The 26829-nt window shown below is 54.3% G+C and overlaps 2 protein-coding genes across 3 annotated transcripts; both read left to right on the top strand.

Annotated features, from left to right (window-relative positions):
- Nucleotides 1-437: 437 nt before the first annotated feature.
- On the top strand, nucleotides 438-3192 carry AQP10 (aquaporin 10). Its single transcript, XM_065945803.1, is given in 7 exon segments — nucleotides 438-542; nucleotides 1074-1200; nucleotides 1755-1892; nucleotides 1995-2113; nucleotides 2359-2451; nucleotides 2453-2577; nucleotides 2991-3192. Coding segments are annotated over 7 exon segments (909 nt in total).
- A 1127-nt stretch (nucleotides 3193-4319) lies between these two features.
- On the top strand, nucleotides 4320-26089 carry ATP8B2 (ATPase phospholipid transporting 8B2). Of its 2 annotated transcripts, XM_065903401.1 has the most exons (28): nucleotides 4320-4482; nucleotides 6829-6896; nucleotides 9111-9169; nucleotides 9538-9651; nucleotides 9785-9883; nucleotides 10177-10238; nucleotides 10340-10412; nucleotides 10720-10790; nucleotides 11034-11113; nucleotides 12048-12206; nucleotides 12529-12617; nucleotides 14041-14237; nucleotides 17076-17284; nucleotides 18103-18146; nucleotides 18411-18576; nucleotides 18742-18930; nucleotides 19091-19206; nucleotides 19300-19464; nucleotides 19550-19661; nucleotides 19799-19904; nucleotides 20018-20162; nucleotides 20335-20518; nucleotides 20669-20892; nucleotides 21166-21249; nucleotides 21584-21829; nucleotides 21977-22115; nucleotides 23649-23779; nucleotides 24010-26089. In XM_065903401.1, the coding sequence occupies exons 2-28, from the start codon at nucleotides 6866-6868 to the stop codon at nucleotides 24286-24288; spliced, it is 3573 nt and encodes a 1190-aa protein (XP_065759473.1). In that variant the 5' UTR covers nucleotides 4320-4482; nucleotides 6829-6865; the 3' UTR covers nucleotides 24289-26089. The 2 variants fall into 2 exon arrangements, with proteins under 2 accessions (XP_065759473.1, XP_065759466.1); XM_065903394.1 differs by lacking the exons at nucleotides 4320-4482; nucleotides 6829-6896 and adding an exon at nucleotides 7307-7820.
- Nucleotides 26090-26829: the final 740 nt, after the last annotated feature.

The following is a 26829-nucleotide window of genomic DNA, read 5'->3' as shown; positions in this document are numbered from 1 at the left end:
GCTTAGCTATTAACTAGCCGTGTGGCCTGGGGAAGTCTAAGGCTCTCTCAGTAAGTGTATCCTCATCCTCAGGACAGTAGTAGAGTGGGAGCACTCTACTACTACTTTCCACAGCTGGTTTGAGGACCAAGAGAACTAATGCACATAAAGCAGGCTACTCCACGAAGTTTGTCAGCATAAGGGGAGGCTCCTTACTCCTGGGAGGCCTGGGGCTGAGACGGAGGGGACAGACTGGGCAAACTCCAGACCCTGGCTGTGCGCATTCTGCCCATGGACATTCTTTTGCTATCTCTGTCCTCCCGAGCTTCCACTCATGCACAGACAGACATCAGCTGCCGGTCAGTAACTGAGCTAACTGGTTTTAAAGTCTTTTCCTTATCTTTGCCCCTGACATATGCAGATGGAGAGAGTGGTGACCAGGACAGAGTGTCCCCACTATGGTCTCCATTCAGCCTCTGGTTGAAGTCAAGGACCAGCTCCGAATCTGCAGCCTCCTGGCCCGGCAGTGCCTGGCGGAGTTTCTGGCTGTGTCTGTGCTCATGGCAGGCAGGCTCATTGAGGGGGAAGAAAGAAGGGAGGTGGGCTCCTCCTAGTGTCCTTACCTCCTCCTCTGGGTGTACTAGGAAGACAGCTCCTCCATCAGTCTCTATTTCCTGCTCTTGTTCCTCTATTCCTCCTCTACCTTCTCATTTTTATTCCTGTCACTTTCCTTCTCTTACCCTCCTTTGCCTCCTTTACTCTCTCTCTGCTTCTCCCATCTTTTCTCTTTCCCCTTTCTGTTTTTTCCTGCTGATCCCTCAAGTCCGTTCATCAATCTTGGCCATTCCCCTCTCTTCCCAGTCTCTCTCTCCTATGGGTCTCCCAGGCTCCCTATTCTTGGTTCCCTCTTCCTCATTTTTTTTTTTTTGGTTTCTTTTTTGTTTGTTTGTTTCCTTATTTATTTATTTAATTTATTTTTTTATTTTTCAGTGGGTTTTGTCATACATTGATATGAATCAGCCATAGAGCTACACGAATTCCCCATCCCGGTCTCCCATCCCACCTCCCTCTCTCATCTTTCTTTTCTCCACCAGCTCCTCATACAGGGGTCTTCGGCCCAGGCTGTCACCAGTGGAGGAACCAAAGGAAACTTCTTCGCCATGTTTCTGGCTGGCTCTCTGGGTGTTACGCTAGCCATCTATGTGAGTGGTAACGTCTCAGGTGAGGAGGGTGAAGTCTGGTCATCAGACAGGGTAGGACGTGCACTTGAGCTTGGTAACAGTGAAAAGGCGGATCCCTTGGTGACTCACAGACATTATCTCCTTGAGCTTGACCAGTGCCCTGGACTGAGATATGCCTTTGGCCCAGTCCAGTCCCTTCTCCCTATATATCTTGCCCTCCCACTTCACATTAATCCTCCGCTCAGGTAGACAGAGCTCTATGGCAAGGCATCATGGGTAAATGCGCTCATCTTGTGTCTCCTGCGTAAGCCCTCTGGGGTTCATCTTTGCTTAAGACTTCACCAGCTTGTTCCTCAGACGCACATTGCATCAAGTACTGTAATAGAAAGAGCAGACAGACCCAGGTCTGAACTTGGCTTCACTGCATGACCTTAACAAGTCGCTTAACCTCCTTCAGTCTCAACTTCCTAATGTATGTGATGAGAACAGTAACATTTGACTTAAGAGTTGTGGGGAGGAATAGCAGTGTTACTGGTGACAGTGCCTGATAGTGATACCTAATGGATGTTGGTTTTCTTTTCTTGATCCTTGAAGGGGCCCACCTGAATCCAGCCTTCTCCCTGCCCATGTGCCTCCTGGGACGCCTCCCCTGGGCCAAGTTTCTCATTTACTCCTTGGTGCAGTTGCTGTCTGCTTTCTGTGCCTCTGGAGTCACCTATGCTCTCTATTACGGTCACAGAGAACAAGGTTGGGGGCACCTGTGTGTGGTTAACGACGCCTTAGAGCAGTTTTGAATAAGCAAAGATGGAAATCTGGGTGTCCCCTACTCTACAGATGCCCTACAGAACTACACAGGTGGGAATCTGACAGTGGCTGGTCCCAAGGAGATGGCTTCCATCTTTGCTACCTACCCTGCCCCCTATCTATCTCTGAGCAATGGCTTCCTGGATCAGGTAGGCATAAGAGGGTGACCCGGGAAAGCCACACCTTTGCCCTTTGCCCCCTGGAAGCTCAGCCTGCTGTTTAGGCTCTGGGTGGGTTGTGAGGCTGGCTTTATCTTTGCATCTTACCTTCCCCAGCTGCCTGAGTTGGACAAAGTCAGATGCCATGGGGTGGGAGCCTGGAGTGTTTGGGTGAGGTAGGGCAGGTGGAGAAACTGGCGGCTGATGGGAGCCCCCCTGCCTCTGCTGACTCCAAGGTTCTAGGCACCTGGATGCTGATGGTGGGGATCCTGGCCATCCTGAACACACAGAACAAGGGACTGCCTGCAGGTCTGGAGGCTGTGGTAGTGGGGGTTACTGATCCTGGCCATCACGCTATCCATGGGTGCCAACTGTGGGCTCCCAATCGACCCCGCCCAGGACCTTGGCCCACGGCTTTTCACCTACGTAGCTGGCTGGGGCCCTGAAGTCTTCAGGTAGGAGATGGCCTCCCCTGGTGCTGTCCTTCCACTCACATCCCTCTGTTAAGGGCTCTGACCGTGGGTCTCCAGCCCTCTCCTTTTAGATAGAGTTCTCTTGGCATCTCAGGACAGTTTGAGCCTCGTCTAAGCCTCAATTCTCCCTTCATGTCTTGTCCTCTTTCTCCCCTTTTACTCTTTTCATTCAAACAGTAAGATTTAGAGGTTGTGTTTGACAAAATGCATGTATCAGACAATCCCTAAAGATCAAGCTCTCCTGGGGTCTCCTCCTCTCTAAATGCTATGCTTTGGTGCCACAACACTCTTTCTGGGCTCTCTCACCCCAGGAACTGCTTTAGGGAGTTTTTCAAATACCCTCAGTTCTTCAAAGGGAAGTCAAAGGGACTCACCCTTCTGTTCTTGTCTGGCAGTGCTGGCAACGGTTGGTGGTGGGTTCCTGTGGTGGGCCCTCTAGTGGGGGCCGCGCTTGGCACAGCCACACACCAGCTGCTGGCGGCACGCACAATCCTGAGGACTCAGCCATCTCAGAATCTACCGTGTGCCCAACAGGAAGCCTCAGACTCGGGAAGTCCGGCCGCAACTCAGCTGCAGGAGAGTAAGCTGCGACTCTGACAAAGCAGTCCTCACCTCCCTCATGGACACTTGAGAGGGCCAGATACCCCATGCCTGGTGACAAGATGTTCTTTCTCTTTATTAAAACGCCAGGCCCTGGCAGCTTCTCCGTGTACTCATCTAGGCATCTCCTCCTCCTAAACTGGGGAGGATGCCTGGACAGGGAGAGCGAGGAGGCTCAGGTGCCAGACTCGGGCTTCTCATCCTCTCTTCGCTCACGCAGGTTTTCGGACCCTGGACTTCCAAGAACGTAGTCCCTCCAAAACGCCGCCAGAGGGTGCGCACCCTGGAAACCGGATTGGGAAGGCTTCGGGAATCTGCAGGATGGTGGGGGCCGACCATCCAGTGCAGGGCATAATCCAGGGGACTTCTTCCAAAGCCTGGCCGCCACTGACTGACTCCCAGCTCGCGTAGCCTCAGCGCCGCCCGCCTTTAAGCTGACTGGGGCGCCTTGCCCAGATTCAGCCACCCCGCAGATAGTAATTAGGGGTGGTGGTAGGAAAACCGCCTCCACCAAGGGGGCGTGGGACGGCGTAGGGGGGACGGGAAAGGGAGGGCCGCCAGAAGAACACAGCCAGTCAAGTGGCTGGAGACTGCGAGAGCAAGGTGGAGAAACTGAGGCACGACCCCATACCTAGGCATTCCGGGCTGTGTCATTCAAGGAGAGGGTGAACTACAGTGAGACGAGATGAGCCAGGGCGAGGAGAGAAGGCGAAGGGGCAGAGGGCCCCGAGCGGAAAGAGTAGGAGTAAAGGCCAGCTGGCGCGGAGGAAAATTCTCATCGTTCAGCTCGTCCTCTGCTCTCACACACCTCCCCGACGAAGAGAGGTCTCTTTTAGCAGAGAAGCAGCGTTCTTCTGTTTCCCTTTTTTCAAATTAAAAATAAAAAATCTCAGAGCTACCTCGCCTCCAGACTTTTTTTTTTTTTTGGACCGGGGATGGATGCATCTGGGAGTGGGTGGGGCGGGGATCGCGGCCTCGCAGTGCCGAGCATCCGCGGGGTTAAGACCCTCCCCCTGCCCCGCACAAAGATGGCGGCTCCCGCCTTCCCCCTTCCTCACCCCTCCCCAAAACCCCCTCCCGCCCCCCGCCCTCTCCCGCCACCTCCGTCACTTCCGCCCCGCCGTGGCCGAAACTGACACAAAGTAGCGGGCCGAGGCCCCGGGGGGAGAGGGGCTGCAGCTGGGGGGGCGGGAGCCCGCGGGGAGGTGAGCCGAGCGCCCCCCGCCCCAGCCCCCGGCATGGGCAGGACGGGGCCGCCGGGGCGGGCGCCGAGCGCTGAGCGCTGAGGTGAGGCGGGGGCAGCAGCCCAGGAGCGCGGGGCCGGGAGGGCAGGGGGAGATGCGGCTGCGGACTCGGGGTTGGAGTGGCCGCGGGGGACAGGGAGGGAATGGGGAGTCGGAGCTGCGGTGAAGCGGAGGGGAGGGACTGGATGACTGGAGGGAAAATGGTCTTGGGTGCCTGGGAGTGGGGGAGATTCAGGAGGCCGTCCGCAGGACGGGAGGGTGGGGTGCCGGCGGGGCGCGGGAGACCATCGCGGGGGCGCGGGAGTGCCGAGGACGAGCTCAGAACCGCTCAGAGAGTTTTGGGGGTGAGGAGCGTACTCGGGGTGCGAAGGTTTGGGCGCATGCAGAAGGGAGTTAGGGAATAGTAGGCTTTGTCTCTGTAAGGTGGAGGTCTCTGCGCGAGGAAACCGAGGTTCAAGGAGAAGTGGTAGCGCTGGGAGTTGGGAGCTGGGAGTGAGTCCCGGGTTCTGTCCTTGACGACGGAAAGCGGCCAGGTGTCGGTGGCAAGTGAGCTGGGGGTCCTGGATTCCCTTCCCTTCTGTTTCCCTGACCTGCTCACAAATATCCCTGGCCAGCTTCCTCTGAAGCAAGGGGTCAGGCTTCCTGGGTTTGGGCTGGAGGAGAGCAGGGGCCAGGACTAAAGGAGGAGCCGATTTTCCTCCATGGAGCACTGCCTTCTTCCCAGAGCTGGCTATTTTTATCCCAAATGTGGCTGCAGAGGGGGCTGGGGCAGGGTGACGGGGCAGAGCGACGTGGCTAATGGGCCTGGGTTCAGAAAAGCTAGGCTGTGTGAGACTGGGAAGGAGAAGTGAGAGAGGGTCCCTGTTCCCAGGTCTCCCTCCTCCCTTTCCTTCCTATTATGGCCCCCCAGAGGGGGTGAAGTCTGGGGCCAAGCCAACTTTCAGTCTCCCCAGGGTCTCAGAGGTAAAACAACTTTCCTGGTTGGTGTCCAGGCTCCTGACTCCTGAGAGCCTTGCCGCTCCTTCATTAACTCTTTCTTAGGACTCAAACCCAGATCTTGGGGCTGATAGTGCTTCTAGATGAGGGTGGGGCTGGCTATGGAACTTGTGATGCCCACCCTTGCATCCTCTCTTTTAACCTCTCTTCATGCCCCACCTCCTATGACTCATACTGTAGACTGGGTGGAGACCCTGGCTGGGGGCCCTGTAGGAGGGCTTGGCATCTTGGAAGAGGTTTTTCTTCCTGAGCCAGGCACCCCTGGTTGCCAGGGTTGGGGAGGGTCAGAGAAGTATTCCCTGATTGGGGTTCAGGAAGGGAGTCCAGCTTAGTGAACGAAGAACTGGTGTGGGCGACGGCCTTGCCCAGAGTGTAATTAGAGAGGTTGGGCAGACAGACAATTAGTATCTCTTGGGGCTGACCGGCTGGAGGAGTGTTCCCAGGAGGCTGGAGCCAGGGAGACCAAAGGGGAGGAAGGCTCTCCACCCAGATAAAGAGGAGGTGACTAGAGGACCCAGGGCCTGGCTGGCAGTTTCCTTTGGGTCAGGCTAGGATGAGGCTCTGTGACTGTGTCTTACAGGCCAGGCCTTTTACCTTTTTAGGTGAAAGGAAGAACATGGGGAGATAGAAAGAAGCAGAAATCTATCTGATGTTCCCTGAGCTTGCAACCCAGTGCCATACTGACTAGACTAGGCTTGGGGTGGAAGAGAGAGAGAGGGATGCCTATCCATCAGGGCTGAGAAGACCCCTTTGGTGGTCCAGAAGAGCAGCTGTCCCAGACGGAGAGGAAGTGGTTTGGGGACTGTGTGCAGGAAGTGAAGGCCATGCCTCTGCAGTGAACTCCCCTAGAGGAGGTGATAATGGAAGCCTTAGTAGTGGGGAGGGGGGAGTGAGAAGATTATACATTTTTTGAGAAGGGTGGTGCCTGCCCACCGTTTCCTGATGCTCTGCCAGGTGTTTCCTGGCTCATGTTCCCTCAGCCCCACCGCTTAGTGGAAATTCTGCTTTCCAGTAAACACAGGCACCCACTCATTGCCACCAGGAGAGCACTCAGGGCATCCATGGTCCTGGGGTGGCTACTTTTGGAACTGTGCCCTCCTGCCCATATCTGGCTTCTTCTCTTTGTGCCCTTCTTTTCCCTGCAGGTCTTGGTTTTTATTAAGTGTCAGTCCCCCCGTGTTATTCAAGGCAGAGGCATCGGGGGAGGTGTGGGACGTCGCCTCTTTTTCAGGGACCTGTGGGGGGCAGTGAGAGCAGAGAGTTGGTGTGGAGTTCGTGGGGAAGGCTGGGGAAGGCTGGGGAGGGGCGGGATGGACACTGGGGAGGAGTCTGCAAAGGGGAATGAAGGGTTGCCCTCAGCCTCCTGGCCTCACGCCTGTGTCACCTTCTCCAGGGTCTCCCATGGGATTGCTGGGACCTTGCTGGGTGAGATGGCATTGTGCGCAAAGAAGCGCCCCCCAGGTAAGACAGTCCGAAGGCGGGGGTCGGGGGTCCCTGGGCCTGCCTGGGTGGGTGTTTTTATGGCTCAGGGAGCACAGGGAGGACAGACGGCAGGTAATGGGTCTGAAGGAGGGTAGATTGCAGCCTCTGTCCATCCATCCTGGGGGAAGCCTTAGGAAACCACATTCTTCCCCTTGATTCTCTAAGCTGGTTTTTCCCCCAGGAGCTTGCTGAGGACTTGCCCTTCACCCCCAAACACATAGACTTTTATCTTGGGGCACCTGGAGCGCCTATTCTCTGTTTTGGAGAGTCCGGGTTGCGTGTTCCCACCGTCACCCCTCTGTCCTCACACTTCATCTCCTCATTTTTCCAACCATCCCGGTCCTTGTTTTCCTGCGGGCGGGGGTGGGTGTGGGAGGCGGTGGGATGAAAGCGGTTGCCCTGGACAACGCTGGCAGTCCCCTCGCCCGCATTGGCCGGGCTGAGGGAGGCGGGGCTCGGTGCTGGCTTTCGCCTACGCGGCGCGCTGGCAGGCGTTTGCCCCTGCAGTCGGGGGAGCGGGTGGGGGCGGAGCCTGGGGCGTGCGCGCAGAGTCCCGGGCCACTCAGAGCGCGCCTGCGTCCGCGGGGGGCATCGGGGGCGGCGGCGGCGGCGGCGCATCTGAGCGCGTGGCGTCGCCGGGTGCGGGCGGCCGCGAGGATGGCCGGGGCTGCAGGTGGGGCGCGCGCCCGACGGCCGGGGCTCCCCTCTGAGCGGCCGCAGCTCCTGTGCCTCCCCGGGGGGCCGCCCCATCGGAGCTGCTGAGGCCGAGGACAGACCGACAGACAGCCCGCCCTTCCCCCGCTCAAACTGGGATCATGACGGTCCCCAAGGAGATGCCCGAGAAGTGGGCCCGGGCCGGGGCGCCCCCCTCCTGGAGCAGAAAGAAGCCCTCCTGGGGGACAGGTAACGGGAGGCAGCTACTGGCAACTCTCCTGAGCCCTTAGTCCCCCCCCCACCCCCCACCCTCCCGTTCGCTTGTCTCCGGCCTCCCCCCAGCGTTCCCATATCCTCTGCAGACCCAGAGATCCTGGCTCCGAAGGGTCTGGCTCTACCTCTCCCTTTGCATGCTGGTTGTCGACTGCGCAGGCGACTCAGCCTGACGGGTCCCCTTTGGGGAAGTTTTGGGAGTAAAGTGACCAGGCAGGGAGGCAGAGGATGGGTAGACAGAGGATGCTGTGGTCTGAGGTTTTGCTACTGCAGTGTACTCTGCAGGGTGCTGGGGAGGGCAAGGGAAGGCATCTGGAATGCTACTTTATACTCCAGGACAGGTTTGTCCTGATGTTCACTGCCTAACCAGGGTACCCAGTTTTTCAGCCTGTGGTCGTGACCACCAGAAATGGGCTGGAGAACCCATCTAGGACACCTCTATGTTCTGGGACCCGAGTTTGGTGCCTGCAGTCCCAGATCTGTGGGTGTTCAGAGTAGGTGTAGTTCGTTAGTCACTTGGTTAGTGACAGATGTGTTGTTTTAGGGGAAATACGTGCAGACAGCACAAGAAAGGTTACGGTGAGAGAGCGAGTGCTTCAACTACATCCCATTCTTCCCTCTTTCATCTCTGTCTCAGTCTGCATGACCCATATCCCTGACCACCCCCTCTCCTACTTGAAGACGAGCTTTGAAATAAGATGATGTCATCGTGGGCCAGTCAGAAGCCGCTGCTGGTGACATGTGACAAGCAGAGGCGTCTGTAGGGGGGACTGCACGTGGGGCTGGGATGCTGCCGCAAAGCAGTTCCAGGGCACCATGACCCTCCGTCTTGCCACCCACCCCACCCACTGGGTTAGGAGGAGGGCAGTACCAGGGCTGAAGCTGCGGGGGTCCCGGGGCAAGGAAGCTTAAGTGTCTTCAGCTGCTATTCACTTAGAGATTCCCAGGACCGTTAATTCCTACAACGTTAATCAAAGGGATGGGGGCGAGAAACCGGGTGCCTCCGGTGGGAGACCTTGACGGTTGTTGGTGAGGAAAGGAGAAAGGCATCCTGTCCTGTGAGTGTCACACCTGCAGAGCCCAGTGGTCAGGCTGGTGGTGAGAGGTGGACCAGAGGGAAGAATTCAGTGACACCTCAGGTGTGCCACTAAACTCCTTAAAACTGTGTGCCGTGGAAGGAACCGGGGCCCTCAGAGTGGGGTGGGCCTGAGAAGGTGTTGAGCCAGGCCTCAGTCTGCTCCTGACTGCAGCATCATTCTCTTGCAGAAGAAGAAAGGAGGGCACGGGCCAATGACCGAGAATACAATGAGAAATTCCAGTATGCGGTGAGAGGCCCCCGACCGCCTGTGCCCTCTTCCTGGGTCGGGAAGGAGGGACAGGTGCATCCTGTCCGTCCCGGGTGGGGGTGGAGGGCTGACTGTGGGAGGGTGCTTGGGGGAGGGGAAGGCAGGCTCCTTGCCACTTTTCATCTGCTGCTCTGCTGAATTTTTCATGCCCTGACCTGTCAGTGAAGCGGGATCCCATGAGACCATTGACCCCATGAGACTCTCTTCTCTCCTCCTCTTTCCCTCTCTTATACCTCCTGGTTTTGGGGGACAGAGGTTTGAAAAGGGTAGGTGGAGGGGGCAGCGTCAATCTGGTTCTGGGTTGGCATTGGAGGGCACCTCATGATATTTTCTTCCCCCTGCCACAGAGTAACTGCATCAAGACCTCCAAGTACAATATTCTCACCTTCCTGCCTGTCAACCTCTTTGAGCAGTTCCAGGAAGTGGCCAATACCTACTTCCTGTTCCTTCTCATCCTGCAGGTAAGCGACCTCTGGTAAAATTAGACCCTTTGCAATTAATTCACAAAGCCAACTAAAGTCAAGGAAGAGAAAAGTCTGGGAGAGCCGAGGACAGGACCTCAGAGGCGTGTGTTCTCTGTCCTTTTTTTTTCAGTTGATCCCTCAGATCTCTTCCCTGTCCTGGTTCACCACCATTGTGCCTTTGGTTCTTGTCCTCACCATCACAGCTGTTAAAGACGCCACTGATGACTATGTGAGTTGTTTTCCTTCTTATACTGTTTCCTCACCCTCCATCCCACCCCCCTCCCCACCCCGGCCCTGCAACTCACCCTCCTCCACTTAGCAGAATTCCTCAGTGACCTTACCATCCCTTACCTGGTCCACTAGGTGTATGATACCTTGGCCGAGAGTAGGGTGGGGGAGTCAGGGAGGGAGTAGACCTGTGAGTGGGTGTATACATGGTGGTACCCAGCATGTTCTGCATCCCACTGATCATCTCAGTCCCTTGGAGCAGAAGGTGACTTGACCTTGCTTTCCTCTTTTCAGTTCCGCCACAAGAGTGATAACCAAGTGAATAACCGTCAGTCTCAGGTGCTGATCAATGGAATGTGAGTGCTTGTTGAAGACTGAGGGCCTTGGAAAGGAAGAGGGTCCCCTGGGAACTTCTCTGACTACTGATGGCCTTTTCTCTATCTTCTCATTGCCTCAGCCTCCAGCAGGAGCAGTGGATGAATGTCTGTGTTGGTGATATTATCAAGCTAGAAAACAACCAGTTTGTGGCGGTAAGGGACCAGGTGCCCCTTTAGGCCTACAGGGCTCTCCCCCTTTTTTTTTTATTTGCAGAAAGGGACAAGTGTTTCCTGTTGACGATTGCCTCTTTTTTTTTTTTGACGATTGCCTCTTAAACACTCTTGGGAGGAAACTTTCTTGAGTGAGGAGCTTCTGTGTCGTAGTAATATGCCTCCTTTCTAGATGTTCATGTGCTTGGGGCTAAGCAGACCAAGAGTGCTTAGTGGAAGGAGGGGTCATCAGATATCCATCGGGGTGGAGGTTTGGGTCTTCGGCCTTCTCATTAGGTTTTCTTTCTAGGCGGATCTCCTCCTCCTCTCCAGCAGTGAGCCCCATGGGCTGTGTTACATAGAGACAGCAGAACTTGACGGGTGAGTTGCATGCCCAGTGAGTCCTCCTTCCTCCTGTGGGCTAGCAGGCTTGTTTCTGAAAGTGGTTCCCAGGTCTGGAGTCTGTACCTTTTGGAACATTGCTGGGTAAGAAAGGCTTTGGGTGTGTAGAAGTGTTACCTACCCAGGAATGCCTGGGGGTGGTGATGTGCCATGGTCAGGTGTCCCCAGGGAGAATCTACAGGGAAGGAAGGGAATCAGAACTCAGGGACACTCTCCTTCCAGAGAGACCAACATGAAAGTGCGACAGGCGATTCCTATCACCTCGGAACTGGGAGACATCAGTAAGCTTGCCAAGTTTGATGGTGAGTAGTGTCGGAGAAGCAGCTTTCCGGCAGAGGAGATGTCTTGGGTTTGGGGATCTAAATTGTGCCTTCTCTTTTTGGCTTCTTTTTGCTGTGATTATGCAGCTCCCTGGACTTTTTTGGGTTGTTGGGGGGTTGCTGAGGGGGTCAGGAATGCTGGGGGACTCTCACTTAACTTTTGAATTGATGGTCATTTCAAGAGCTCATGGCTGCTAGCTGCCTCTTTGCTGTATATGTTGAGAGAAATTCAGCTCATTCTTATTTCTTATACATGCTTCTCCTAACAAGACAAACTAGGTAGGGTATAAAAGAGAAAGTTCTGCCCTCCAACTCTAGCCTCCTCAGGGTCATCAGGTTTACTGGCAGTTCAGTGTGTATTCATCCACACTTTTCTCTCTGTTTATACAGACATGTGAGCATAAATCAGTGGGATCATACTGTACTGACATCTCTTCAACCAGTGTTTCTGTACCTCTTAAATTCATCATAAGTATCTTATCACATCTCTATATAAAGATATTTACACCATTCCTTTTCATAACTATATAATGTTTCATAGAATTGATGCTTTGTAATTTATTCAGCTCTCCCCTGACCGTTCGGTTGTTTCAGTCTTTTGCTGTTCAGATAATGCTTCAATTAAAAAAAAAAATAATAATGCTTCAATAAAATTCTTGCAAGCTATGCTCTTATCTCTGTAGAATAAGTCCCCAAAGTGGGATTACTGGGTCTGATGGTATGTGTGCTTTTCATAGGAATTCATGCTGCCTCCTTCCTTCTGTAGAAAGTTGCATCCGTTCACACCCCCACCAGCAGTGTGTGGATGGGCCCGCATCCTAACCCCCTCTCACCGCAGCTGGTTTTTCTGTGCTGTTGTCTCGTGGTCAAGCTACAGACCACACCTCGAGCAGGTGCACTCCTGTCTTCCCTTCAGGTGAAGTGATCTGCGAACCTCCCAACAACAAGCTGGACAAATTCAGCGGGACCCTCTACTGGAAGGAGAACAAGTTCCCCCTGAGCAACCAGAACATGCTGCTGCGGGGCTGCGTGCTGCGCAACACGGAGTGGTGCTTCGGGCTGGTCATCTTCGCAGGTGAGCCCCCGGGCCAGGAGGGGAGGGCGGGAGCAGCACCTCTGCAGGTGAGCCCCCGGGGCCAGGAGGGGAGGGCGGGCCAGGAGGGGAGGGCGGGAGCGGGCCTCTGCAGGTGAGCCCCCGGGACCAGGAGGGGAGGGCGGGAGCGGCGCCTCTGCTGGCCTTCAGCGACATGGGGAGAGGCTTGAGCGAGTCCTGGAGCCAGGCCTTTCATCCAGCCAGTGTCTCTCTTCCACCCCGATGTCCTATAGACTGGATACTCGGGCAGAAGCCTAGCAGCAGATGTTGTTTGGCTTCCCCAGCCCTTCCCATGCCTTTCTAGGTCCTGACACTAAGCTGATGCAGAACAGTGGCAGGACAAAATTCAAGAGAACAAGTATTGATCGCCTAATGAACACCCTGGTGCTCTGGGTAAGGCTTCCCACAAACAGTTCCTGCCTCTGCCCTTCTGGTTGTCCTTGGGCGGGTCCTATTCCTCCCATCTCTCCTCCCTGGTCAGTAGTCAGTCTTCAGGTTTTAGCTTTAAAGCCACCGGCAGGTCAGCCACTCCGAGGCAGTGTTTATTTCAGGCTTCTTTTGGATTTGGAAGATGTTATTTAAAAAACCTTTGGAACATGTATGAACCAACAACTTAAAGTTAAAACAAATCTTCCGTTCTCTGGATTCCGGTTATGATGGTGACTTAGTCTAGCACGTGACTTTCTGTTTGCTTTTGCCAGGGACAAGGCGGCCTTCATGGGGATGGAGCAGGAATTAAAAGAAAAATTTCCATTTAGATGATGGAGAACAGGGTCTTTTCCCCTGACTTCCAAGAGCAAAGGATCCCAAGGGAAAAGTTTCTGTTTTAGTTGTTGGCAGTTCCTGAATTCTTCTCTTGTTTTGCTAGAAATCTGAGCTCCTTGTCAAGCTCTGCTCCCCTTCTTTCGCCCCCACTGCCTACTGCCTGCCCCCCACATGCCAGCTTGTGAAGGCTGGGGCCAGCCTCCTGTGAGACAGTTTCCTCCCCAGCCTTGAATAAGGGTTTGCAGAAACCCAGTCTGAGAGGCTATCAGGCCAAGACTCTTATCGCCCCCTGGTGGTCCTTGGGCATCAGGATGGTTTCTGCTTTGCTTCGAAGCATCTGGAGTGGAGGCAGCTTTGAAGATAGATGTCTGAAATCAAGCAGTGGTCTCAATTTTTTTTCTTTCAACCACAAAAGCTTTCTTATGATTCTTTTTCAAGTTTTGCAGGTTTTTTGACTATTAAGTCTACACTTATGAAGACACAATTTGTGTCCCCGGTTAAAAATTTTTTTTGGTTGGGAAATCCCTGGTGATCCAGTGGTCAGGACTCCACAGTTCCACTGCAGGGGGCCGGAAACTAAGGTCCCACATGCCGCGTGGTATGGCCAAAAAAAAATTTTTTTTTTTAATTTTTGGCAATCTATATGAGATAATGAACATTACAGAAATGTGTTTTTGTTGGCTTGTAGAGGGTTAGCTCTGGTAAATGGGTGATTTCCAGTAGGCTTCTTTGGTATGTTGAAAGTAGCTTACCTCGACCTTTACCATCTCTGAGGTCTCTTGAGGGTTCTAGAATATCTGAGTGGAAACTGCACAACCCTTTCAGCTTTCTCAGAAAGGAGTTGAGAAAAGCATTGCGAGAGAAGGCCACGTGCCGGTTGATCACCAGTTCTGGGTGCTTCCCACTAGAGCATGCAACCATGTTAAAGATACCTGAGCCTTTGAGGGCTCTGGGTACTGGTGGTAACCTTCAGGAATTCACTTGGTTTTGAGGACTTCCTAAGGGCTTCCTTGGTTTTGCAGCTTAGCTTCTGCTTTTCATTCCTCTGCAGATTTTTGGATTCCTGGTCTGCATGGGGGTGATCCTGGCCATTGGCAATGCCATTTGGGAACATGAGGTGGGGACACGCTTCCAGGTCTACCTGCCCTGGGATGAGGCGGTGGACAGTGCCTTCTTCTCTGGCTTCCTCTCCTTCTGGTCCTACATCATCATCCTCAACACCGTCGTGCCCATATCGCTCTATGTCAGGTATGCTGTCTCTCTGCCCCGGGGTCTCTCCAGGGAGCTCAAGTGGTCCCTTGGCAGACTACTCTCTTCTCTGAAGGTGAAATCCTCGAGAGAGAACTTGGGGTCCTCTCCTTCCTGTGCTGTGAACATTTTATGTTATCTGTTTATCTTCATGGGCAAAACAGACTTCACTGCAGTTTCTTGGCACTTTGGATTGTATTAGAACAAAAGTCATGTTGATTTGTATAGCACATACTTAGCGCATGCTGACTCTGCAAAGAAGCAGGCTAGGTGCGGTGGTACACAGATGTATCAGGAATGGATTTCCTTCCCTCCAGGAGCTTCAGTCTAGTAGAGGGAGCTAAATCTAAATACGTTATGAAACAGAATGGGAACTAGTGCTGTCAGCAGTCATCCTACCTTCAGTGTTATGCTTATATGTGAAGCAAGGGGACACAGTTGATGCATAACATAGCCTCTGCCTTCAAAAGCAGCAGACTGGTGCAGGAGGAGAGGTGCAGACAGTGTAAGACACCGATGTATCCCACTGAGATACCCCAGAGGCACAGAGTGCCATGAAGATTGGAAGAGCATTACTCCCCATGCAGTTAATCAGGGAGGACATCTCTGAAGAGGTGGCTGTTGAGCGGGACTTTGAGCGGTGGCAGGGAGGGGTGAAGGTGAGCCTGGAGGAGAGGGCTGGACACACAGGCATGGAGATAGGGACCTTGGAATGGTTGGTCCTGGGACAGTTCGGCAGGAACATGGACCCTGAGTGGGGGCCTGTGAGACAGAGAGCTGGGAACATAAGCATGTTCTCTGTTTTGAAGGATCTTGAATCTCTGCCAGTGGACATTCACTCAGTAAACCATTAAAAGATTCTTTAAGAAAAAATCTAAAGAATGCTTTAGGAAATGTTGGCTGGCAGTGGCATATAGCATAAATAGGAGTAAGAGGACGTCTAAGGTATTTTTGGGAAAGTAAATGTTAACAGGGAGTAAAGTGAGGAAGGGGGAATGCTGGAGGAAGAAAGAATGGCAAGAAGAGAGGTCTCTTTGTATTTAGTGCCTTGTGTTTGAGACAAGAGAACCTGTCACTTTTTTTAACTTATAAAATTGTATACTTTATTGTTATTTTTTTGGCTGTGCAGCTTGTGGCATCTTCGTTCCCCATCCAGGGATCAAACCCCAGCCCTCAACGGTGAAAGCCTAAAGTCCTAACCACTGAAGCACCAGGATTCCCAACCTGTGACATTGTTGAGGACATTAGAGGGATGCTCAGAACTCTTCCCTTATGCTTTTTCTTGTTCACATAGATTCCCCAGACAGGCTCCTTGGATCTCCCACTCGCCCCTGAGTCCTAGTGCTGTTGACAGTGGGCAGGAGATAAGGAATCTCTGTGCTGAGGGTGGACAGTAGGGTTTCTTTGAAGTATTAGGAGGAGACTCAGAAGGCTTGGGGTTTAGTCCTGCCCGCTCAATAGCCACGTGACCTCAGGCAAATCCACAGTCACTTAGGGCCTCGGTTTTCTCATGTAAAATGGGACAAGTTCCATCCTCTTCATAGAAACATCTTGGTATAAGATAATAGATTGGAAAATACATTTTAAAAATTAAAATGTAATTTCACTTTTACTGGGACTTCCCTGATGGTCCAGTGGTTAAGACCCAGTGCTTCCAGTCCAGGGGTCACAGGTTTGATCTCTGGTCAGTTGGGAAAACTAAGATCCCACATGCTGAGTGACACGGTCAAAAAGTATTTTAAAAAAATGAAATTACTGTACAAATATCAGGTGGTAGCATGTCCATCATTATCTGCGACTCTGGTTCTTTGTTGCTATTTAAATCTTTTCTTGTGTCCAATCTGAATTTTTTTTCCATCTTTGGATTTTGCTGTCTGGGTTTTGTATCCAAGTTCACGTGAAGCCCATGGTAGCTGCCTGAGAAAGTCTCTAGATCTCCTCAGGTTACAGTGTGTGTATTGGGGAGGAGGGCAGGGAGGGGACGCTTGATTAGCTGAGTGGGGCACAGGCCACGAAGGCGTTTCCCGCCGGCTCATTTTTGGCCTGGTAAGGGGATCCTGACAGCAGCCCCAGTCAGGTGGGAAGCAGGGTTCCGGATGTGGCCCCATTGCTTGGCTGGCAGGACCCAGACGTGGGGCTGTTTCTGAGATGCTGACAGTCCAGATCCCGAAGGCCTTGCCTTGTAAAGAGGATGACGTGAAACGACCTTAGGAGAGCCCCGCGCTGGTGTGGATTGGGGTTGCTCCTCGGGCTCCTGAGGCCCCATCCCCTTCTGGAGTCAGCATCTCAATGTGCCCCGCCTGCTCCCTGAGCGCCCCAGGTCGGCTTGTGCAGCCCAGAGCCGGGCAGCTTGGGCTCAGGCAGGGAGGTGGGGGCTCCGGGGCTGCCTCGGTTTCCTCTCCCTGCAGGGCGTCTGTGATGCTGTGGCCCGCGCAGCACCCTCATTATTTCTCTCTCTCTCTTTTTTTTCTCCTTCTTCCCTCTCGCACTTTCTCTTCTTTTCTCTGCATGGTTTCTGTATTATTAGCCCAGAGGTAAGAACTGGTCGAGTGCCTTGTCCGCAGTCCGTCCTCCTCTGCCTGTGCCGTCTGTCCTGCCTGCCCAGGCCCTTTGCACCTTTTTGTCTGGAGGGCTTCAGAGGGTCGGGGTCGGGGACCCCCTTGGCCGGCCGGGCGTGGCAGGCTCCACCTTCAGGCTCTCCTCGCCACCCTCCCTGGCCCAGATGTCCGCTCCGCTCCTTCTCGTCTCTCACCCGGCGGAGGGCCTGCAGCGAAGGCCCGTGGGGGTGGGCCCTGCTGCCCTTCCCGCCTGCAGCCTCACCTCCTGTCTCCTGTGCAGTGTGGAGGTCATCCGCCTGGGCCACAGCTACTTCATCAACTGGGACAAGAAGATGTTCTGCATGAAGAAGCGGACTCCCGCTGAGGCCCGCACCACCACCCTGAACGAGGAGCTGGGCCAGGTGGAATACATCTTCTCCGACAAGACGGGCACCCTCACCCAGAACATCATGGTCTTCAACAAGTGCTCCATCAACGGCCGCAGCTACGGTATGTCCACGCCACCGGGGCCGGGGGCTGGAAGGACCGTGCTGCCGGGGCTCCCACGCTGATCTCGACACCTGGGCTTTACTTCTTTCCTACTGGGGTCTGTGGGGCCTTGAGAGGGTCTGCTCTGCACCCAGATCAGGAGGCAGACCCTGATAGTGCTCCCTCCTCTCCTCTGCTGGTGCCCACGCCGTCTTGCAGCTCCAGGCAGTGGGGCCGCTCCTTGGCTGTTTGAACAGATGCCCAGGACGCTGGCCGCTGGGCGCCCTCGGCCAGGTGGGACCTTGTCAGCCCTGGCGGAGTGCTAGCCTCTCCCTGTGTTGCTGCCCAGGGCCCCTGTGAGTCTCTGGAATGTGACCGTGGCCTTCCCAGCGTGGCCCCACTGCAGTGGCCTCATGGCTGAGCTGCTGGGATGGCTTGGGGACAGGGTGCGTGGGGTCTTTTATGCCGAGTGAACCCCTCTCCTAACTGCTTTCTGTACTAACCCTGGCCTGGAGGCCCGCGTGTGAGGCTTTATCTGGTGTGCTGGCCTAAGAGCCAAGGGGCCTGGAGCCCCGGGGCATGGGTGTGGCCTTGGAGCTGCCCTGTGGGCAGAGCCGGAGCGGAGGTGGGGATGGGGAGCTGAGAGTGCCATGGCTTTGAGTCCTGGCATTCTCAGGACCCAGGGTGCCTGTGCCTCCTGTCCTCCTAGCCAGCCCTGCTGAATCTGGGAGATGCTCACTCAGCTGCAAGGGTCGCGGGTCCCAGGTGCCCGCAGGGTTCGGTGCTGGCGGCTCCTCCCCCGGCTCTGACACTGCTCCTTCTCTCCTGGCCGTGTGTAGGTGACGTGTTCGACGTCCTGGGACACAAAGCTGAATTGGGAGAGGTAAGGTCCAGCCTCCATACTGGTTCTCGGTGCTAGTTAAACACAGGGTGCCTGGCCAGGGTTGGCATAGTCGGGGGTGACGTGTTGTCTGGCTAGGGTGTGGAAGCTGCTCGGAGGAGATGGGTGTGGTAAGGAAGACTTGGTGGCACAGGTGGGAATCTTGAGGTTAGCAGTGGACAGGATTCTGGTGGGGACTGCCCCACCCCTCCCCAGGAAGCAGCCTGGGGACCCAGCCTTTCCTGATTGTCCTCTTACCTGCTCCAGAGGCCTGAACCCGTCGACTTTTCCTTTAATCCTCTGGCCGACAAGAAGTTCTTATTTTGGGACCCCACTCTCTTGGAGGCTGTCAAGATGGGGGACCCCCACACCCACGAGTTCTTCCGCCTCCTCTCTCTCTGTCACACCGTCATGTCAGAAGAGAAAAACGAAGGTGAGCCGAGGTGCTGGCCTGCGCTTCCCCTACCTGACTTGGACTCTCAGCTTGAGCTATGCTCTGCCTGTGGCCTGGCTACCTGGGGTTTCCTGGGCAGGAACACGAGGCTGGTGGCTGAGAGTGGGGCCACTGACACCACGCGTGTTCCTCCTCTGCGCCCAGGGGAGCTCTACTACAAAGCCCAGTCGCCGGATGAGGGGGCCTTGGTCACTGCAGCCAGGAACTTTGGTTTTGTATTCCGCTCTCGTACCCCCAAAACCATCACCGTCCACGAGATGGGCACCGCCATCACCTACCAACTGCTGGCCATCCTGGACTTCAACAACATTCGCAAACGGATGTCAGTCATAGGTGAGGCTGGAATCAGGCTGCCGGGGGCATTCGGGGGCGGCATGCAGGCCTGGGATGGGTGAGGTGTAGTGGGTGACCTTGGTGTGTTGCAATTCAGGGGCTTTACCTATCTGAATATCCCATTCTCTCCTGGGACATTTTCCCCCTGCCCCACTGACAGTGCGGAATCCAGAGGGGAAGATAAGACTATACTGCAAAGGGGCTGACACCATCTTGCTGGACAGACTCCATCATTCTACCCAAGAGCTGCTCAACACCACCACTGACCATCTGAATGTAGGCATGAGGAAGGGAGGCCCTGTGGTTCTGCTGCTCTCAGTGTGGTGGTGGGGGACTGGGGACTGACTCTGTTGACTCTTCCTCCTTCAGGAGTATGCAGGCGAAGGGCTGAGAACCCTGGTCCTGGCCTACAAGGATCTGGATGAAGAATACTACGAGGAGTGGGCCGGGAGACGGCTCCAAGCCAGCCTAGCCCAGGACAGCCGGGAGGACCGGCTGGCCAGCGTCTATGAAGAGGTTGAGAGCGACATGATGGTATGGTCTGCAGAGTGGGCCAAGGGTGGGTGAGGAGGGCCTGGGCCTGGACTCTTGTGCTAGGAACCCTTGTGGTTATTTTCAGCTGCTAGGTGCCACAGCCATTGAGGACAAGCTTCAGCAAGGGGTTCCGGAGACCATTGCCCTCCTGACGCTGGCCAACATCAAGATCTGGGTGCTGACTGGAGACAAGCAAGGTGAGAAGCCTGTAGGGCAGAGGAGACCGCATCTGGATACAGCCCCGTGGGGTCCTGGCAAGCCTAGAACACTGGGCTGGCAAGTGCACTGACTTTGTCAGGGGCCCCTCCAGAGCGCCTGCACTTTCTTTCGGTAGAGACGGCCGTGAACATTGGCTATTCCTGCAAGATGCTGACGGACGACATGACAGAGGTGTTCATCGTCACTGGCCACACGGTCCTGGAAGTGCGAGAGGAGCTCAGGTAAACAGACCTAGATGCTCTGCACCATACCTAGGGGTCACGCACAGGTTTGCTGAATGGGCTTGAATCCTGCTCCTGTCCTGGCCGACCATGGTCTCGTTTCCCCTTCACAGAAAAGCCCGGGAGAAGATGATGGATTCGTCCCGTGCTGTGGGCAATGGCTTCACCTACCAGGAGAAACTTTCTTCTTCCAGGCTCACCTCTGTCCTGGAAGCTGTGGCTGGGGAGTATGCCCTGGTTATCAATGGGCACAGCCTGGTGAGTGTTGCCACCCTTAGCTTGGGCTTAGGCAGGATCTTTTCAGAGAGTGGCTGTTATGTCTTACCTTGTTCCCGTTCCCTGGACTTCACTGGGGCTGTGGTCTTAAAGGTGTTGATCCCAGGTCTCTCCTGGAGCACATGGAGTTTGCTCAGTGCGGTCTGTCTTCCAGGCCCACGCGTTAGAGGCAGACATGGAGCTGGAGTTTCTGGAGACGGCCTGTGCCTGCAAAGCTGTCATCTGCTGCCGGGTGACTCCCTTGCAGAAGGCACAGGTGGTGGAACTGGTTAAGAAGTACAAGAAGGCTGTGACCCTGGCCATCGGGGATGGAGCCAATGACGTCAGCATGATCAAAAGTGAGTGTGGACTGTGTAGGTGTGGCAGCTGGGCTCTCGGGCAAGGAGAGAGACCCAGGGAGGAGTGATGACGGAAAGGGCGGACAGAACATTGTGGGAATCTGAAGTGTGTGTCCGTCTTCATCTTCCTGTCATCTCTTGTCTTTGCAGCGGCTCACATTGGCGTGGGCATCAGCGGGCAGGAAGGGATACAGGCGGTGCTGGCCTCTGACTACTCCTTCTCCCAGTTCAAGTTCCTGCAGCGCCTTCTGCTGGTGCATGGACGCTGGTCTTACCTGCGAATGTGCAAGTTCCTCTGCTATTTCTTCTACAAGAACTTTGCTTTCACCATGGTCCACTTCTGGTTTGGCTTCTTCTGCGGCTTCTCAGCCCAGGTAATGAGTTTCCCAGTCCCGTGGCATGCCTGTCCTTAAGCTCCTTAGGGATGGAGATTGTGTCTGTCCTGTTCGTTGCTTGGTCACCTTAGGATCTAGCTGTTGTCTGATGCATGCATAAAAAAAAAAAAGACCTGTTGAAGGAGTGGAGAGCAAGTTCCAGAAAATGCCTTAGGCCTCCACCTGTACCACGCTGGCTGTCTTCCTCCGCCTGATTTGTGGTGAAGAGAGACTTCGTGTTCACCCTATTCTTGCTCCCTGTTCTCTTTCCAGACAGTCTATGACCAGTATTTCATCACCCTTTATAATATCGTGTACACCTCCCTCCCAGTCCTGGCTATGGGGGTCTTCGATCAGGTATGGGGGAGCTGGGTGACCAAGTGGGTTGGGAAGAGGGGCATTGCTGAGAGGGGGTCACCCGATAGTGGTGGGCATGTGGCACTTGTCCCTACTGCCTGTGGCCCCTGGGAAGGCAGTTCCGTGAGCTGGGCAGCATGTGGCTGACTGGCCCTCCCTCTCAGCCGCTCCTGACCTTAACTCCCCTGGGTTGCTGAACAAAGATTGACTTGGGGCTTGAGGTTGAGTCTAGCTGCCAAAGAATTTAAAAAAGGAGGCAGGGACAAAGTCTGCCCTTGTCCCCCTGAGTTGGGCAGCTTCTGAGCCTCCTGTGCTGCTGGCCCTCCGCGCACAGGACGTCCCGGAGCAGCGGAGCATGGAGTACCCTAAGCTGTACGAGCCAGGCCAGCTGAATCTCCTCTTCAACAAGCGGGAGTTCTTCATCTGCATTGCCCAGGGCATCTACACGTCTGTGCTCATGTTTTTCATCCCCTATGGGGTGTTTGCTGAAGCCACTCGGGATGACGGCACCCAGCTCGCTGACTACCAGTCCTTTGCGGTCACCGTGGCCACTTCGCTGGTCATCGTGGTCAGTGTGCAGGTAGGAGGTGGTCCGGGAACTGCCCCCACTCCCAGAAAGAGTGAGTCTCCTGTCCCTGGGGTGCCCTGGGCACTGCAGTTCTGTTCCTGGGTGGGGGACAGGGTTTGGGGGGATGCTCCTTCTGCCTGTGACGACTGCTTTTTGCAGATTGGACTGGATACTGGCTACTGGACGGCCATCAACCACTTCTTCATCTGGGGCAGCCTGGCGGTTTACTTTGCCATTCTCTTTGCCATGCACAGCAATGGGCTCTTCGACATGTTTCCAAACCAATTCCGGTTTGTGGGTGAGTCCCTCTGGCTTTCCCTTGAGTCAGTGAAGGATCACAATCATTCTGGGACTAACAGGGAAGGTAGGCATTTATTCAGCACTCCTTATGTGTCACATATTCTGGATGATGCCATGGGGATTTAGGTGTATCTGACTCAGTCCCTGGCATCTCTGGGAAGGACTGGTACAAGAAGAGGAACAGTGATACAAATACCTTATTTGTGGGATTGCGGAGAGGTCATGAGTGGCAGAGGGGCTGGAGGAGTGGAGAAAATGAGGTTGGAAGGTAGGGCTGAGGCAGAGGGTTAGGGATGAAAATCAGTCCAGATATTTTATAAGTCAAGGCTAAGAACTAAGGGGTTTTTTTTTTCACTTGTAATTTTTATTTTTGGTTGTGCTGGGTCTTCATTGTTAATCATGGGCTTTCTCTAGTTGTGGTGAGTGGGGGCTGCTCTCTGGTTGCAGTGCATCGGCTTCTCATTGTTGTGGCTTCTCTTGTTGCAGAGCACAGGCTCAGTCGTTGGGGCGCATGGGCTTAGTTGCTCCGAGGCATGTGGGATCTTCCTGGATCAGGGATCAAACCCAAATCTCCTGCATTGGCAGGCAGATTCCTTACCACTGAGCCAACAGGGAAGCCCAGACTTTGGATTTTAGAGGGTTTTGAGCAGGGAAATGTCATAAACTGATTTATGTTTTTAAAGGCTCACTCTTCCTGTTTTGTGGATGATGAAAGGTAGAGCACAGAGACTTCCCTGGTGGTCCAGTGGCTAAGACTCTGAGCTCCCAATGTGGGGGGCTCGGGTTCTATCCCTGATCAGGGAACTAGATGCCGCATGCCCCAACTAAGATTTGGCACAGCCAAATAAATTTAAAAAAGAGGACGGAGGTGGAAACCTGGGGAGACTAGCTAGGAGACTATAGCAGTAATGTAGCAGGTGAGAATGATGGTGGCTTGGAGCAGAGTAAAAGTGGTGGAATCCCATAGGTATTTTGGAAATGGAGCCGACAGATTGGATGGCAGCCTGAGGTGGTGGGGGTGGGAACCAGGTTGACTTCAGAGCTTTTACTTGGAGCAGCTTAGTGGGTTGAAGCGTCTCCTGAGCCAGGGAAGACGTGGAGCAAATTGTGAACAGAGGAAACAATAGTTTACTTTGAGCTTTGTGAAACTGAGATGAGCAGAGATGTCAGGTTAAGGCAGTTAAAAAAACAGGTCTGGGGACATCCCTGATGGTCCAGTGGTTGAGACTCCGAACTTCCACAGCACGGGGTATGGATTCCATCCCTGGTTGGGGTACTAAGATCCTGTATGCTGCGCAGCACAGCCAGAAAAACCCCACAAAAACAAAAGCAGATCTGAAGTCATTTAGGGAGAGTTTGGAGCTGGAATTCAATTTGGAGATAAGCATTTGGGGAGCAGAAAGAGGCCAGAGATGACTTAAGTTTTGAGACTGGGAAAGTGGGGCTGCCAAAAAAGGAAATGAGGAGCTCCAAGGGGCTGCCCTTATGCCTGCTGTTTGACTCCTGAAGCCCCCGGCCCCTCTTTTCCCAGGTAATGCCCAGAACACCCTGGCCCAGCCGACGGTGTGGCTGACCATCGTGCTCACCACGGTCGTCTGCATCATGCCTGTGGTCGCCTTTCGGTTTCTCAGGCTGAACCTGAAGCCAGATCTCTCGGACACGGTGAGAGGCCGGGCTGTCTGCTTTGGGGATCGGAGATGGTGCGTCCCAAGGCCCTCGGGCGTAAACACTGCTGCAGTTTCTGTCAAGTGTGTGGGTGGTGGGGCCTGTGCTGTCTGGGAGGTTCCCGGGCCTGCCCAGTCCTCGGTGCTCTGAGTCCCTTCTCAGAGGTAGTGTCTGATGCTTGCTCGCTGACAGAGTTTCCTTCCCTCATGCTGCCCCGCTCTTGCCAGGTCCGCTACACCCAGCTGGTGAGGAAGAAGCAGAAGGCCCAGCACCGCTGCATGAGGCGGGTGGGCCGCACAGGGTCCCGGCGCTCTGGCTACGCCTTCTCCCACCAGGAGGGCTTCGGGGAGCTCATCATGTCTGGCAAGAACATGCGGCTCAGCTCCCTGGCGCTCTCCACCTTCACCACCCGCTCCAGCTCCAGCTGGATCGAGAGCCTCCGCAGGAAGAAGAGTGATAGCGCCAGCAGCCCCAGCGGAGGGGCCGAGAAGCCCCTCAAGGGGTGAAGGCCAGAAGGTGGACGCTCCATGCCGGTGATCAGTCAGCTCATGCGGGGCTGGCCGGCCGGCTGCCCAGAGGACAGCGTCTGTCTCAGAGCTGCGGGTCCTCATTCCTCGCCTAGGTCCTCATCCCTTCTCTCCTGGTAGACTCTGTCCTGCTGGTCCTGCTAGGAGCGGCTGGGGCATCCCCAGCCCAGGGCCCTCTGAGCAGCTGGGAGGGCAGAGGGGGCGGGCCCCAAGCGCAGAGTGGGGCTGGGGCATTGGTCACCAGCCCCCGCTGGGGGCTCAGATGTGGACCCAAAAGCAGTAGAAAAACTGTGAGAGATTGTGTCTGCCCTGCCCTGCCTGGGAGCCCACAGGGAGACCGTAATCTCTGTATTTTTTTACTCCCGCTCCCCAGAGGGGCCCCAGGGCCCCCGTTCCTGAATTACACAAGAATGTATCATGCCGGGAAGCCAGAGACCTGCGGGGCCTGGGCCCCTCACAGGGTGTGCGTCTCTCCTTGATTTGTGTTCGTGTCCAGTTTGGTTTCGTCTTTTTTTTTATTTGGCAAGTGGAGGAGGCCTTTATGTGACTTTTATGTTGTGTTGGTGTCTTAACTCTCCGGGGGAAGAGGGGGCCAGCAGCCCCTGGTGTACCCCAGCCTGGCTGGAAGGGGAGCAGCTTGGGAGGAGCTCTCCAGCAGCTGGTGCCCTTGAGGGACCGAGAGGCTGACCCGGGAGGGAACTGCCCATCAGCCAGAGGGTGTTGGGAGAATATACAAGGCTGTTTGGTCCTGTCTCCTTCCTCACCTTGAGAGTGACGCGCTGCCCCTTCCCCTGCTCCCTCCTGCCCCACACAGCTAACTCCTGGATTCCATAAGTCCTGCTGGTACCGGGCTGGAGCCTGGGAGAGTGGCCCCGTCCTTCTCAGTGACCTAAAGCTGGGTGTCATAAGTAGTCGTGAAAACATTTTCTGTAATTGCAAATTTAGACCCAAGTTCATGGGCAGAGTCCATTCTGACTTCCCTTCTCTCTCTTCGTTGGTGTTTTCCGGCACCTGAGGCGGCCCGGGACGGGAAGCTGAGCACTGGGAGGTGAGGCTGAAGGGAAGCCCACCTCTGCTGCTACTCCTGGCAGCAGGGGTCCCACCCGCTCCAGGCCCGGCGTCCGGCAGGAGGTGGTGGGGGAAGGCAGAGGAGACTCGCTGCTGGGCCTGGTCTGGACAGCAGGGCCTGGGCTCGCCGCCTTTCCTCTCCATAGTCCACACCTAGGAACCTCTTCCCCAAGTTAGGTGTCTCCCAAGTTAGTTGCCACCAAATCACCTTGGGCAGAACTTTTTCCTTGTCTTTGGTAGTGGAGGGGTTACTCAGGAATGGGGTGGAGCTGGGAGTGAGGGATGTGGTAGTCCCATGGGAATTGGAGGTGTTATGGTGAGGCGGGTGGGGTGGGCAGGGGACAGGGGTGGGGAAAGCTTGACAGGGAAATTCCTTATGGCCACACGGTTTACAAATTCAACATCATGTCTGTTTGTGTGTCTCTCAAGGTGAGAGTCTGATTTTTATACCAAAGAGGAAATGATTTTTTTTCATATTTGGTTTGTCTATATTATATAAATATAAATATATATATATATATATACAGTTATATATATTATTTTTTTGGTTCTCTCTCATTTTTTAGGGAGGGAGGAAAGTACCAAGTTGCATTGAGCTGTAATTAAGGAACATTCTGTATAATTTATGACACATTTCTATACTTGCAAAAATTATATCATTTTATGGATATAAGAGAAAAATGCCTTTTTATAAAATTGTGATTTCTGAAAAGCGTGTGATTTGTCTCTTTTCTGATGCTTTACTAAGATTGGTGGTAAAAGTAAAGACAGAAAACTGTTTTCTTACGGAATTGGCTGGGTAGATGAGGACCGAAGTGAAGAAAACTGAATCTGACTGGCAGGGTAGAGCCCCACCTCCATTTGCACACCTCTAGGGATCTGAGTTTCAGCTGGAAGTGGGGCAATGGGCGGGACTGAGGCAGGTCACAGGGACTTGGTGTTCAGCTGATGGCTGGGTACTTAGGACCTTGACTGTTTGCTTTTCCAAACAGAAGCCAAACTTTCATTCCTAGCGCACACCAGAAACGTGGGTGTAGTACTGAGTAAAAAATTTTTTTTTATTCCCACCCCATGCCTCTCCTGTTGGCACAGGCTTCATAGCCTCCATCTTCCTGGCTTTTCACAGAAGTAAATATTAATGAGCCTAAGTATTAGAGATGAAGACCGCAGGAATTGAAGGTTAGCGGATAAGGTGAGCTTTCCTCCAGGGAGGGAGATGGGTGAGGGACCCAGGGAGCTTGAGGCCAGTACTGGACTCTGATGCCCATCAACACGTTTCCTCTTCTGACCTAACCAGTCTTCTCTGTTGTGACAATCCTCTTCCTCCCCTTCTTCCTTCTCAAAAACAGATTTCTAGGAATTCCCTGGCAGTCCAGTGGTTAGGACCCAGCACTTACACTGTAGGCAGCCTGGGTTCCATCCCTAATGGGGAAGTAAGACCAAACCATGAGG

The sequence above is a fragment of the Muntiacus reevesi genome, chromosome 1 (genome assembly GCF_963930625.1).
Source record: "Muntiacus reevesi chromosome 1, mMunRee1.1, whole genome shotgun sequence".
Lineage (NCBI taxonomy): Eukaryota > Metazoa > Chordata > Mammalia > Artiodactyla > Cervidae > Muntiacus > Muntiacus reevesi.
Note: the sequence above shows the minus strand (reverse complement) of the source record. Positions and strands in the feature narration are given on the sequence as shown.